Here is a 14973-nt window from a genome sequence, read left to right as displayed (position 1 = left end):
AATTTAAAAATAATTGAAACGTTGACACAAAACTTTGCTATGATGCAATTTTTTCATGTCTTTGGTAAAGTGAAAATGTGTTGAGTTTTGTGGTTGAAGTCCAGTGAACATGCTTTTTGGTGATTCATTTCATTTGCAATTCAATTTTAGTTATTTTTTGTCTCTCTTATGTACGTACATATAGGCTGTCAGTCCTCCATCACTAACCTATCATAGTCACTACAGTTTCCAGCCTTCAAGGTGAAAAATGTCTGGGGAATCATGAAATACAATATTATTCCAAAATAGAATGCTTCTATCTAGCTTAAAACCAAGATTTATCTTGTAAGCTGAATAAAAAATTCTTCATTTTTAAGTAACCTTAATAAACAGAAACTTATGGCCCCAAAGGGATGATATGTTACTTGAGATTTTTCTTTCAATGTGTTTAAAAGAAACACATTAAAGAAATCAAGAATAAAGATACTATTTTGTAGAGAAATTTAGTATAGATAATGCATGCATGTTAAGGTATGTTTTCTTTAGTGTGATAAACTGTCTAACATTGCAGTTAGTATGATCTAAGAATATAAAGCACTTTTAATTACATTTTTGAAAGATTTTAAATAATATCTCTAATTTTTAAGATCATGTGTTCCAGTATCTTAAATTTAGTGCTCCTGCCATTGTAACTCATTAATTGTTTTAAAAAGTTTTATTTTAATGTTGAATTTTTCTAGGTGGATATTCCATCTATTATAACCAAGAAACTATTAAAAGCAGCAATGAAGCATATAGAGGTGATAGTTAAAGCCAGTCAGAAAGGTAATAAAGTTTTCTACTACAAAGTCTGAGTGATATTTTTATATACCAACTTTTACCTTAAATACCTAAGTATGATTACTGATGCATTAACTGATATTCACAAATGCTGTGCAAGTATTCCTTTACCCCAAAATCCTTTTCAGTACTTTGTTTATTGTATAAGTGATTGTAAAAACTCAGAAATCTATGAAAATTAAAATATACTTAGTTAACTCTTAGATATAATATTGATGACTTTCATCTTCTTTTGGATGATAGTCTGTTGCCTTTATTACTCCCTTTGAGGTATCTCTCACATCTCTTCTCCCTTTCCCTTCTTAATGATTTCAGCAGTTTTGACCTATTCCAGCCCATTCTATATATTGCTACAATGTTAATTTCACACTACCACAATTCTCATGTTATCTCTCTACTAAAAAAAAAAAAAAATTAGTGACTCTATTATAGACTCTAAATTTTATATTTAAGTACTTCCCAGTCAAATATTTTAATTTACTCTTGTTTCTGTGTATTATGTGTTGGCTAGGATCACCTATTTGTAGGTTTTTGTGAAATCCTGGCCTTTTATACTGTCATGATTTTCACATAGCAAACATTTTCTCATTTCTCATTGAATGAATGAAATCTTCATTTGGTGGGTGCCTGAGTGGCTCGGTGGGTTAAAACCTCTGCCTTCAGCTCAGGTCATGATCTCAGGGTCCTAGGATTGAGCTCCACATCGGGCTGTCTGCTCAGCAGGAAGCCTGCTTTCCTTCCTCTGCCTGCCTCTCTGCCTACTTGTGATCTCTGTCTCTGTCAAATAAATAAATAAAATCTTAAAAAAAAAAAAAAGAAAAAAAAAAAGAAATCTTCATTTGGGACTTTTCTTGCTCTTAGAGCAAACAGAATTTTTATTTTTTTAAAAAAATTACTTATGTGTTCGGGGCGCCTGGGTGGCTCAGTGGCTTAAAGCCTCTGCCTTCAGCTCAGGTCATAATCCCAGTGTCCTGGGATCGAGCCCTGCATCAGGCTCTCTGCTCAGCAGAGAGCCTGCTTCCCCCGCTCTCTCTGCCTGCCACTCTGCCTACTTGTGATCTCTTTCTATCGAATAAATAAAATCTTAAAAAAAAAATTACTTCTGTGCTCTATACTTGGTTCTTTGCAAAACTGATTTTTCCTTATGTTTGCGTTTGGTATTCTTTGTGAGTGCTTTCCCAGTGTTTTTGGTATTCTTTGTTAATGCTGCATACTACTCCATGTAGTAACTGTGTAGAAGAGGTTTCATATTTTGAAACCTCTTTGAAATGAAAATTTTCATATTGGTCATATGGTCATATTTTCTGGTAATTACTACACATTATATTCCCCTTCTGGAAATTCCCAGTTAATACCAGTGTACGAAAATCTCTGAGAAGTCTTGCAGCAAAGAAGTGGTTTTAACTATTTAAATAGTTTTTAACTTCCCACATCCCAAATTCCTTTGAGTACAGAACTAATTTTCCCTCCCTTATCATATCAGTTAATATAAGCAGTTCATTTGGGGAAATTAGGTCTAGGCAGAGTTGAATAAAAACAAATAAAATCTTTGTTTTTGGTATAAATAATTCCTCAGTTGTGAGAAGCATTTCAAATTATATTTAAAATTTTGTCTGTTTTCATCTTATAACAACTAAAAATAGCTTTACTTATAGTTAAAAAGTAGAAGTTTGAATATGTTTAATTTGTTAAATTGAAAATAAACTTAAAAATATTGTGCTGTCACTGGCAAAAACAAATTAGAAGATAGCAATCGTCTTGTAGCCATTTTGTCAAGGGTACTTTACTATCAGAAAAAAAGGAGAAGGGGCTTTTTTATTAGTAAATTTATTATTATAATTTTAAAAAGATTTTATTTATTTATTTGAGAGAGAGACAGTGTGAGAGAGAGATCATGAGCAGGGGTGAGGGGTAGAGAGAGAAGCAGGTTCCCTGATGAGTAGGGAGCCTGATGCAGGACTTGATCCCTGGACCCTTAGATTATGACCTGAATCAAAGGCAGACATTAATTGACTGAGCTACGCAGGTAGCCCATTATTATTATTACTACTTTTAAATATTCTATTTTTAAATCTCTACACCAAACATAGGGCTCAAATTCACAACCTAGAAATCAAGAGTCACATGATCCACTGACTAGCCAGCCAGGAGCCTCAATAAATTTTATTTTTTAAATTATTTATTTATTTTAAAGATTTTATTTATTTATTTGACAGAGCTAGAGAGAGAACACAGGTAGGCAGAGCGGCAGGCAGAGGGCCCGGGAGAAGCAGGGTCTCTGCTGAGCAGGGAGCTGATGTGGGGCTCAATCCCAGGACCCTGGGATCATGACCTGAGCGAAGGCAGACGCTTAACTGACTGAGCCACCCAGGTGCCCTACATTTTTCTTTATTTTCTTTTTTATTTTTTAGAGATTTTATTTATTTATTTATTTGACAGAGATCACAAGTAGGCAGAGAGGTAGAGACAGAGACGGGGGAAGCAGGCTCCCTGCTGAGCAGAGAGCCCGATGCGGGACTCCATCCCAGGACCCTGAGATCATGACCTGAGCTAAAGGCAGAGGCTTTAACCCACTGAGCCACCCAGATGCCCTAAATTTTATTTTTTAGGGCAGTTTTAAGTTTATAAAAAAAATTGAGCAGAAAGTATAGAGTGGCCATATATCTTTTTTCCCCATTAACATCTTTTTTTTTTTTTTTTAAGGTTTTATTTATTTATTTGACAGAGAGAGAAACAGTGAGAGAGGGAACACAAGCAGGGGGAGTGTGAGAGGGAGAAGCAGACTTCCCCTGAGCAGGAAGCCCGACCCAAGGCTCTATCCTGGGACCCTGGGATCATGACCCTAGCCCCTAACTGAAGGCAGACGCTTAATGGCTGAGCCGCCCAGGTGCCCCCTCATTAACATCTTTAACTAGTTGGTACATTTGTTACTACTGATCCATCAATATTGATACATATTGTTAACTAAAGTCCACAGTTTTCATTAGGGTTTACTCTTTGTGTTATACATTCTATGGGTTTTGACAAATGCATAATAATGCCATGTATCTGCCATTACTGAATAGTTTCACTGCCTTAAAAATTGCCTTAAAAAACCCTATTTCGGGTTGCCTGGGTGGCTCAGTTGGTTAAGTATCTGCCTTCAGCTCAGCTTGTGATCTTGGGGTCCTGGCACTGATTCGGCATAGGGCTTCTTGCTTAGTGGGGAGCCTGCTTCTCCCTCTGCTGGCCGCTCCCCCTGCTCGTGTTCTCTCTCTCTCTCTGACAAATAAATAAATAAAATCTTAAAAAAAAAAAAAAAAAGAAAAATCCCCCGTGTTTCACACAGACATCTCTACCTCTTTCCTTCATGAACCTCTGGCAACCATTGATCTGCACAGTTTTGCCTTTTCCAGAATGTGATACAGTTGGAATCATACTGTAGCCTTTTGAGGCTGGTTTCTTTTATTTAAAAATATGGATTTAAGGTTTCTCCATGTCTTTTCATGGCTTGATACTCATTTCTTTTTACTGCTCAGTTATATTCCAATGTATGAATGTGCCACAGTTTGTTTATCCATTCACCTATTGAAGGACATCTTGCTTGCTTCCAAGTTTTGGCAGTTATGAATAAAGCTGCTGTAAATATTTGTGGGCAGGTTTTTATGTGGAAGAAGTATTTTTAATATAGTCTTTGTTCTGAAGACCAACACTTTGAGGGCAACCCTGTCAGGACCCCTCTCACTCTTGAATGCTTTTTTGGTATCTTCACTTAATAAACTTCTATCACTTCACTCATTTAAAAAAAAAAAGACAAACACTTTGAATGCAGGCTATGAGTAAAAGGAGACATCTTTTTATTTTTAGTTGAATTAATCAATTTAATAAAATTCCCAAATTATTTTACTCTAAGAGAGTGGTATTATATAATATATATATGTACACCCACACACAAACCAGTTTGAAATTAATTGTTGAGTCTTTACAAGGGAGGGGTTGCTGATTTGCTACTGTTAATGAAAAATATGATTCCTAGTTATAAAATCACCATAAAATGCTAGGTCGAATTAATTAATAACATTGTAATGAGATTCATAGAATTAAAGCCTGAGATTATTAGAAGGACTTTTATTTTATTCGAAGGTCTTGGTATTCTAAATATTATGACAGTGAATTAGATAGACTTGTAAAGAAGGTTTTCAGATTTTTGAATTTTTGAATTTTCATTTCTTTAATATATAGATTTGTTTTCTAAATTCTTTGGCCCCATAATTGTGCATAACTCATAAAAGTAATTAAAGGTTCATCTCTTCATGCATGTTCCTTTTATTCTTTCAGTATTTTCTCTGTAATCTGCCTCTTGAGAATAGGGATTATGTAAGATGTTTTCTATGTGTGTACTCTCATGGCCCTTTAGAAATACTGAATGTATGTACATTAGAAACATTGGCTTAATTTAAATTCAGTAACACATTATGCAGAAGGACTTTACTTTCTAGTCTTTCATCCTGAAGATAGCTGTTTGTCATGGATTCTAAAGACCTTTCCTTTTTTGGTCTATAAATGCTAACTCTTAAGGCAGTATAGATGTACTGATGATTCATGAGGACTAATCCATGCTCTGTTTTCCAGCATCTATATTTTGCTTATTTTCCCAATTAAGATTTTCCTCCCTATATTCTTTTATCTTACGCCTGATTTCTTTATTTTCTCATTATCTAGAACCACAAAGAACTCTCTTGTCTGACAGTTGTTGAATAGATTCCAATCTGGTGTTTTAATTTATATATTATGTGTGAATGCTTAATCACATTGAATGTTACAATCTTATACATTTTGCATGATGATTTTTCAGTGTTTATAATTGCTTAACTATTTACTGATGTGGGAATGGAGGCTCATAGGGATTATATCATTTGTTCAAGATCATATCAGTTTGTCCAGTAGAGTTGGAATTTAGCATGGCCTAGTCTCATGGTAATTCCAGCTATGACAGACATTTTTAAAAAACCTGTGCTCCAAATTCTTGGAGAAAAATGCTTTAGTAAATAAATGCATAATGATGAAATAAAATGCATTTCTTGTAGTAACTACTTCCGTCTTTGCCAGGCCTTCTTTTGTATCTCAGGCACAGATAGCCTTCATTTACCTTCTTAGTACTCACATTTTAGAATGCATATATTGGCCTTTTTCGAGTAAACATGCTTGCGTTCTCTTTGGATAAAAATAGAAGAAAATAGTAAAAAACATGCCATTGAATTAGAGTTAAGATTCCTTTCATAGGCTTCATGATTTTAAAACTCGGCACAGAGTGCAAATAGGGGAAAGCATGACTTGTTTTCCTCCTTGTCTTTTTGAGGTCTATAAGAAGAAGTGACAATGCTATTACCTTTAAGTTAAAATATTAGTTTTGGACACCTGGATGACTCAGTCGGTTAAGCCTCTGACTGTTTGATTTCGGCTCAGGTCCCTGATCTCAGTGTTATGAGATCCAGCCTGGTGTCAGGCTCTACACTCAGCACAGAGTCTGCTTAAGATGCTCTCCCTCTGCCGCTCCCCTCTGCCTCCCCACTCCCGCCACATACTCTTTCCTAAAATATTAGTTGAGTGCTTGGCCTTTTAAGAAAACTTTGTTAATGTAAGTTTTATCATCACTTAATATTCATTAAGTAATTTATCTGTTCATGGACTTCTATCTTATACAGTTCTCTTATATTCTGTACTCTGAGCAGAAGACACAGAACTTAACCAAGGAAGCCAGTGCTTTAAAAGGTTATCTGAATGATTTAGATGTGAAAGCAGAGACAACAAAGCATTTTAACAGGGTTTTGTGTGTGTGTTTGTGTGTGTGTGTATTTGTAGAGGATGAATAAGTTAAAACATTTGATAACAAAAGCTTTGCATGTGCTAGAGGTTTTTTGTAGTTTTTTCCACTTTTTAAAATAAATACTTGCTTTTGTTTAGTATCATTTATAAAGTAGTGGTATGAGTTAGATCTTTGTTTTTCATGAGAAAAGGTCTTTATCATTTTTTTTTTGCAAAATTGAAAGACTTATGGTAAGGAAGAAAATTATTCTTTTTATATCCTTTTTGTGAAAAATTTCCCAGTAGAATACATATTGGAAAGAAAGGAGGGCTAGGAAAGGAACAACTGTATAAATGGTTTTCTGTTTGTTAGTGGAAATGGCTGAAGTTATTTAATGTTGCTTAACTTCTTTCAATATTTATTTTTTTATCTCTATTTATAGTAGAAAATACAGAGTTTTTACAGCAAGCTGCTTTAGAAGAATATGGTCCAGAGCTTCATGTGGCTTTGAGGAGTCGAAGAGATGAATTACACTATTTAAGGAAACTTACCGAACTACTTTTTCCTTATATTTTGCCTCCTAAAGCAACAGACTGCAGGTATAAATAGTAAGGAAATGTCATAGCAGTATTTGCATACCATGCCATATGTATATTGCTATTCTTGATCATAATAGGAGTATACTAAAACTTGAGATTAACCTATGATGTGACTTTTCATTTAAGAAATACAGTTTGTCAGGTTGTAAAATGCCAGGTGCTAAGTACTGATCATGTGTTGTGTTGCTTAGAATTTTTTGTGGGGGAGTGATTTTGGGAAATCAAGATAAATATGAGTCAATCAGCTTTTTTATTTGAGATCATTATACTTTGTTAATTTCTTGGTGTTCCATTTTAAGGACATAAGCATTGTGACTTTGAACAAACTAAACAGACCGAATTTGTGTTTTAGGTTATACCTGGCAGGAATAATTAGAATTCATCTAGACCATCCTTCTTTGTTCTGGCAGGAACTTGTTTAGATTATTCTATAAAGTTATCTCATTACTCTTACCCTAATAATTTTTTTTAAGATTTTATTTATTTGGCAGAGAGAGACACATCAAGAGAGAGAGATCATAAGCATGGGGAGTGGGAGAAGGAGAAGCAGGCCTCCTGCAGAGCAGAGGCCCCAATGCAGGGCTCAATCCTAGGACCCTGGGATCATGCCCTGAGCCTAAGCAGGCACTTAACAACTGAGCCACCCAGGTTCCTCTTACCCTAATAATTCTTAAAGGAGAAACCATGGCTTATTTTTAGTAATGTATTCTATTTTTTACTTTTTTTTTTTTTTAATTTAATTTTTAAGTAATCTCCACGCCAAAGTGGGGCTTGAACTCTCAATCCCTAGATCAAGAGTCGCATGCTCTACTGACTGAGCCGCCAGGCACCCCTAGTGATTTTTTTAATTTCTTTTTATTTTTTATTATTTTTTAAAAGATTATTTATTTGACAGAGAGAGCACACGTGAGTGTATAAACAGCGGGGGCAGCAGAGGGAGAAGCATAGGGAGCCCCAGTGTGGGATTTGATCAAGGACCCTGGAATCATGACCCGAGCCAAAGGCAGATGCTTAAACGACTGAGCCACCCAATGGGCCCCTTAGTGATGTAGTCTAAATAAATATTACTTTGTAACATATATATTTTTTAAAGATTTTATTTATTTATTTCACACAAAGAGCACAAGCAGGCTCCCCAATGAGAAGAGAGCCTGATGTGGGGCTCTATCCCAGGACCCTGTGATCATGACCCAGGCTGAGCACAGATGCTTAATTGACTGAGCCACCCAGACACCCCATAACATAAAGTTTTTATTAAAAATTTTAAATATTTTAATGAAAAAAATTTTTTCTTTAAGATTTTATTTATTTGACAGAGAAAGAGATCATAGGTAGGCTGAGAGGCAGGCAGAGAGAGAAGGGGAAGCAATCTCCTTGCTGAGCAGAGAGACTGATGCGGGGCTTGATCCCAGGACCCTGAGATCATGACTTGAGCTGAAGGCAGAGGCTTAACCCACTGAGTCACCCAGGTGCCCCTAATGAAAATATTTTAAACAGATTAATGTATAATGTTAATTTAAATGTTCTAATTATAAATTATTTTATTAGTTTTAAGCATTAGTTTAAAAATGTATTAAATATTTTAAGTATTCTGAGGTAGGGTGTGTTTTCTAATGCTCACCCAAATCCCTCCGTTTAAGGAAATGCTTTTTTCTCTTAAACAGTATTCTCTTTTAGCCAGTTCAAGAATCTAAGTATGGTCTGTGAACCATAAGAATGAGCATTACTTGGGAGCTTTTTAGAAATGCAGGATCTTGGGGCATACCTACTGAATCATAGTCTGCATGTTAACAAGATCTCTACGTAAGAAGTGATGTAAATTACTAAATATGTGCAATATTGTTTGTTTTTTCAGATCCCTGACCTTGCTTTTAAGAGAGATCCTTTCTGGTTCGGTGTTCCTTCCTTCTTTGGATTTCCTAGCTGATCCAGTAAGGCTTAAAAAATGGTTTTAAATTGTGGTAAAATACGTGTAACATAAAGTTTATCATCTTAAATGTTTTTATACGTTCAGTTAAGTGGTATTAAATACATTCATTATTGAGCAGCCATCACTACTACCCATCTCTAGAACTCTTTCCATTGTACAAAACCAAAATTCTGTACCCATTAATAATTCTCCATTCTTCTTCCCTCCAATCCCCTGGCAACCACCAACATACTAACCTATCTCTATGAATTTGACTACTCTGATACTTCATATACGTGGGCCCATGCGTTATTTGTCTTTTTGTGACTGCCTTATTTCCCTTAGCATAATGTCCCCAAGATTCATCCATGTTGTAGCATATATTAGAATTTCATTCTTTATCAAGGCTGTATAATATTCCACTGTAGGTATATACCATATTTTGCTATTTATGCATCTACTGATGGACACTTGAGTTGCTTTTATTTTTGAGCCAGTAAGATTTTTGAAGAAACAGGAATAATTCATAAACATTTTAAATGCTGAAGTCAGAATAACTTTTCTTTGCCCACTTTCCTAAAAGTGAAACCCTGCATCCCATTTAAAAAAATTATTTGAGAGACAAAGTGTGAGCATGAGCTGGGGCCAGGGGCAGAGGGAGAGGGAGAGAATCCCAAGCAGACTCCCTGCTGACTGTGGAACCTGACAAGGGACTGAGTCCCACAACCCTGAGATCATGACCTCAGCCAAAACCAAGAGTCAGATGCTCAACAGACTGAGGCACCCAGGCACTCCCTGCACCACAGATTTTTTAAAGTCCCTCTGTGTTACATGTATGCAAACACTTTGCCCCTGTTCCATTTGCTTCTTCATTTTTCTAGAGACTTTCACAATATTAAAAAAGCTTTGAGAATTTTAGGCAGAATATAGTAATGGAATTGTTTTGACCTGTGTGTATTATTTTCCATTAGGATACTGTGAATCATTTGCTTATCATCTTCATAGATGACAGTCCAGTAAGTATTAAGTATGAATTTTGATTCATATCTGTCAAAAGCACATAGCACTTTTATTGAACTAATAAATTCTCTTTCTCCAAAGCCTGAAAAAGCAACTGAACTGCCTTCCCCTTTGGTTCCATTCTTGCAGAAATTTGCAGAACCTAGAAATAAAAAGCCATCTGTAAGTACTTTTAGCAATAATGTGTATTATTTTTGATATGAACAGTTTTATCATGTGTTTACATGGTCTTAACTGCTCTTCTCCCATATTGTATCAAGGTGCTGAAGTTAGAATTGAAGCACATCAGAGAGCAGCAAGATCTCTTATTTCGTTTTATGAACTTTCTGAAACAAGAAGGAGCAGTGCATGTATTACAAATATGTCTGACTGTGGGTGAGGCTTACCTGTGCACTTATTGAAGTCATTATTTTACTTCTTATTTATTATATTTTAAATACATTTGAATGTTTAGATCAGATCTGATTTTATAGTTGTCATTGTACTAAATTTCATTTTACTAGATACTCTCATATCACTTTTGAGTTGTCTCTTAAGTGTCCACTCCTTTCCATATTGGAGCATAACTTATAACTGACTTCAACCAACTAACTTTAAAATATAACTTAAAAAAATTGAGATATAATTTACACAGTGAAACTGAGCTTAAATGCACAGTTTGATCAGTTTTGACAAATCTATACATCTGTGTAGCCTACACTTTTATCAAGATGTAGAACATTTCCATCACCCCAGAAAATTAAGACCCTTCCGAAATACTCCCACTCATGCCCAGGCAATCACATGTCTTGTTTCTCTCACCACAGATTAGTTTTGCCTATACAGTTTCCTTATGTAAATGGAATATATGGTATGTACTCTTCTGTGCCTGGCCTCATTGATTCAGGATAATGCTTTTTAAGATGAGTTCATGTTGTGTAGAGGACTATTTTGCTCTTTTTTGTTGTTGTTGTTGACTAGTATTCTTTTGTATGAGTGTACCATGTTTTTGGTTTGTTTTTTAATTCATCCTCCTTGTGGATGAGTATATCTGGACTGCTTTCACTTTTGGGCTATTATGAATGAAATTGCTGTGCACATTCTTGTGTAAGGCTTTCTGTTGGGCATATGTTTAATAACTGGAAGTAGAATTGCTGGGTCACAGGGTGGATACATATTTTTGTTTTATGAGAAACTGCTAAATTGTTTTCCAGAGTGGTTGTACTATTTTACTCTCCCTAGCAGATGTGTGAGAATTCTGGTTGTTCCATACCTTGACCAAAATTTGGTAGTGTTTATCTTTTTACTTTTAGCCATTTTAAAGGGTGTGCGGTGTTATCTTACTGTGCTTTTAATTTGCATTTCCCTAATGACCAGTGTTGAACACTTTTTAATATGCTTATTGGCCAGTCATATTATCTTTGTACCTGGAAGTGTTTAAGATTAAGAATACATATGCTAATCCTGTTTGCCAAAATTTTTCTTTCTTTTTTTTTTTTTTTTTAATATTTTATTTATTTATTTATTTGACAAGAGATCACAAGTAGTCAGAGAGGCCGGCAGAGAGAGGAGGGGGAAGCAGGCTCCCCGCTGAGCAGAGAGCCTGATGCAAGGCTCCATCCCAGGACCCTGGGATCATGACCTGAGCCAAAGGCAGAGGCCCCAACCCACTGAGCCGCCCAGGTGCCCCTGGAGTTTCTTTATTGGAATTGCATTAAATCAATAGTATAGATCAGCTCAGGGAGTAACGCTATCTCAACAGGATTTGGATTTCCAGTATATGAACATGGAATATTTTTCCATTCATTTCAGCCTTACTTAATTTCTTTCTATAAAGTTTCATAGTTTTCACTGTAGGTCTTTATGTTTTCTGAAGTATTTGTGTGTGGTATTTAAAATAATTTTTAAATTGTGGCTAATAGACAGAATAGAATTGATTTTTTTGCATATTGATTTTGTATCCTCTGCCATTGCTACATTCATTTAATAGTTCTGGTAGCTTTTTTGTACATTTCCTTAAGATTTTTTTTTTTTTAAAGATTTTATTTATTTGACACAGAGAGAGAGATCAGTAGTGGCCAGAGAGGCAGGCAGAGAGAAGGGGAAGCAGGCTCCCTGCTGAGCAAGGAGCCCGATGTGGGGCTCGATCCCAGGACCCTGGAATCATGACCTGAGCCGAAGGCAGAGGCTTAACCCACTGAGCCATCCAGGCACCCCGCATTAAGATTTTTTATGTACGTAATTATGTCATTTGCAAGTATAGTTTTACTTTTTCCTTTATAGTGTTTAAGCCTTTTATTTCTTTTTATTGCCTGTTGCAGTGGCTAGGACTTTTATTATAATGTTGAACTGAAGCAGTAAAAGTGGGCATTCTTGCTTTTGTTCCTGATCTTAGGGGGATATCACTTAGTGTTGTACCATTAAGTATGGTACTAGTCTGTTTTTGTTTGGTTTTTGGTTTTGGTTTTGGTTTTTTTTTTTTTGGTGGATATCCTTGGTCAGATTGGGAAAGTTTCCTTCTCTTCCTGGTTTGCTGAGAGGGTTTTTTTTTTTTTTTTTAATCATGAATTGATACTAAAATTTTTTTGAGTTTTTTTTTTTTTTTAAGATTTTATTTATTTATTTGACAGAGAGAGAGATCACAAGCAGTCAGAGAGGCAGGCAGAGAGAGAGGGGGAAGCAGGCTCCCTGCCTAGCAGAGAGCCCAATGCGGGACTCGATCCCAGGACCCTGAGAATATGACCTGAGTTGAAGGCAGAGGCTTAACCCACTGAGCCACCCAGGCGCCCTTGAATGGTTTTAATGCATCTCAGTAACCTGTTTTATCGTCACTGAGTTATTTCCATTGTTACCTTATTGTGGAGCTATAATCATGTCCTCTCTTTATTGGTAATTTGTATTTTCTTTTTTCTTAACCTATATTGCTAGGGATTTTATCAAATCTATTAGTATTTTTGATTTGCTAATTTTCCACTTTTATTTTTATTATTTCTACTTACCTTGAGTTTAATTTACATCTCTTTTTCTGGATTCTTAATTTTATTTCTATCTTCTTTTTGAATATAGGTTTTTTTAAAACTATAAATTTTTCTCTATGAATTGCCATAGCTAAATTCTAAACTTTTGGATTTTTGGATTTTTAAAAAAATTTTACCTATTTATTTAACAGAGAGCACAAGCAAGAGGAGCAGCAGGCAGAGGGAGAGGGAGAAGCATGTACCCAACGTGGTACTTGAACTCATGACCCAGAGATCAAGAATTATATGTTCTACTGACTAAGCCAGCCAGGTGCCCCAAATATGTGGTGTTTTTATTGTAATTAAGTTTTAAATATTTTAAAATTTCCCTCTGGTTTATTTTTTGACTTTAATTTACCAACATTTGGGGATTTTTAAGATACTTTCCTGTGATGGTTTTCTAATCTAATACTGTTCTCATTAGGGCACCGGGGTGGCTCAGTTGGTTAAACATCTGACTCTTGATTTCAACTCTGGTCATGATCTCAGGGCCTAGGGATTGAGCGCTGCATGGGGGGTGGTCCATGCTTACTGGGGAGTCTGCTTGAGGGTTCTCTCTCCCTTGCCCTCTGCTCTCCCCTCACCCCAACTTAAGCACACGTGTGTGAGCGCTCTCTCAAATAAGTAAATAAAGCTTTAAAAAAATACTGGTCTGATCACACAACATACTCTGCGTGATTCAGTCTTTTTAAATTTATTGGAACTTGTTTTATGGTTCATCCATATGTTCTGTCTTAAAGAATATTCTTGTACATGAGAAGAACTTCTGTTTTGTTGTGTTAGGTAGTGTTCTGTAAATGTCAATTAGGTTAAGTTGATGGATTATCTAAAAATATTCTGTATTCTTTCTGATTTCTTAATGGAGTTGCTATTTTTACCTTTAGTTTTGTAATTTTTCCATGTATTTTGAACTTTATTAGGTGCAGACACATTTAGGATTGTTATGTGTTTGTGATGAATTTGTCCTTTTATCATTATAAGATGCTCTTTATCTCTGGTAATTCTCTGTCTTGAAGTCAGCTTGGTTTGAGATTAATATAGCTACACTGTCTTTTTTTCACAAAGGGGTTTGCATTATATGTCTTTTTCTGTATGATTAAATTGGATAATATTTTTTATAGACAGCATAGAGTTGACTCTATTTATTTATTTATTTATTTAAAAGATTTTATTTATTTATTTGACAGAGAGATCACAAGTGGGCAGAGAGGGAAGCAGAGAGAGAGAGGGGGGGAAGCAGGCTCCCCACTAAGCAGAGAGCCTGATGCGGGACTCCATTCCAGGACTCTGGGATCCTGACCTGATTGGAAGGCAGAGGCTTTCACCCACTGAGCCACTCAGGCGCCCCCTGGAGTTGAATCTTTTTAATAAGAAATTTAGTTTTGTAATCTTTGCTTTCTAGTTGGGGCATGTCGTGTACCTTTATACTTAATGTAATTATTATAGGTTTATTGTTAAGTCTTTGATCTTAGTGTTTGTTTTGTATTTCTTCTGTATATTCTTTATTCTTTTACTCCTTTCTTTCCTTTCTTTGGATTACTTGACTATTTTTTAGTATTCCATTTTATCTCTTCTATTGACTTCATGTCTCTTTCTGTGCTCTTCTCTTTGCTTTAGTGATTGCTCTGAGATTACACGTCAGTATTTATCACAGTCTTCATTTAAAAATACTTAACTGCTTCAGGAACACTTTAAGAAATTCAGTGTCCTTCCAGTTACCCTCTTCTGCCTGATGTAGTGTTACATATTTTAATTCTGTGTAGGCTATAAACTCTACAGTACATTGGTATTTCTTCTTCAAACCCCCCACACGTGCACACCTCCCCCTTTTCGGCCCTTAAGTTA

At 35.6% G+C, this 14973-nt stretch overlaps 1 protein-coding gene across 6 annotated transcripts in view; it reads left to right on the top strand.

Annotated features, from left to right (window-relative positions):
- SNX14 (sorting nexin 14) overlaps positions 1–14973 on the top strand; it is an 80621-nt gene that overhangs the window by 28950 nt on the left and 36698 nt on the right. For 5 of the 6 annotated variants that reach the window (XM_032858056.1, XM_032858053.1, XM_032858055.1 and 2 more), the window contains exons 7-12: positions 720–804; positions 7047–7203; positions 9059–9134; positions 10084–10128; positions 10214–10294; positions 10393–10507. In XM_032858056.1, the coding sequence (XP_032713947.1) occupies positions 720–804; positions 7047–7203; positions 9059–9134; positions 10084–10128; positions 10214–10294; positions 10393–10507 (559 nt within the window). The remainder of the gene's footprint in view (positions 1–719; positions 805–7046; positions 7204–9058; positions 9135–10083; positions 10129–10213; positions 10295–10392; positions 10508–14973) is intronic. The other variant, XM_032858054.1, reaches the window with a different exon arrangement.

This window comes from Lontra canadensis, unplaced genomic scaffold (assembly GCF_010015895.1).
Source record: "Lontra canadensis isolate GAN:19392208 unplaced genomic scaffold, GSC_riverotter_1.0 scaffold14, whole genome shotgun sequence".
Lineage (NCBI taxonomy): Eukaryota > Metazoa > Chordata > Mammalia > Carnivora > Mustelidae > Lontra > Lontra canadensis.
This window is presented reverse-complemented; position numbering and strand designations above follow the sequence as displayed.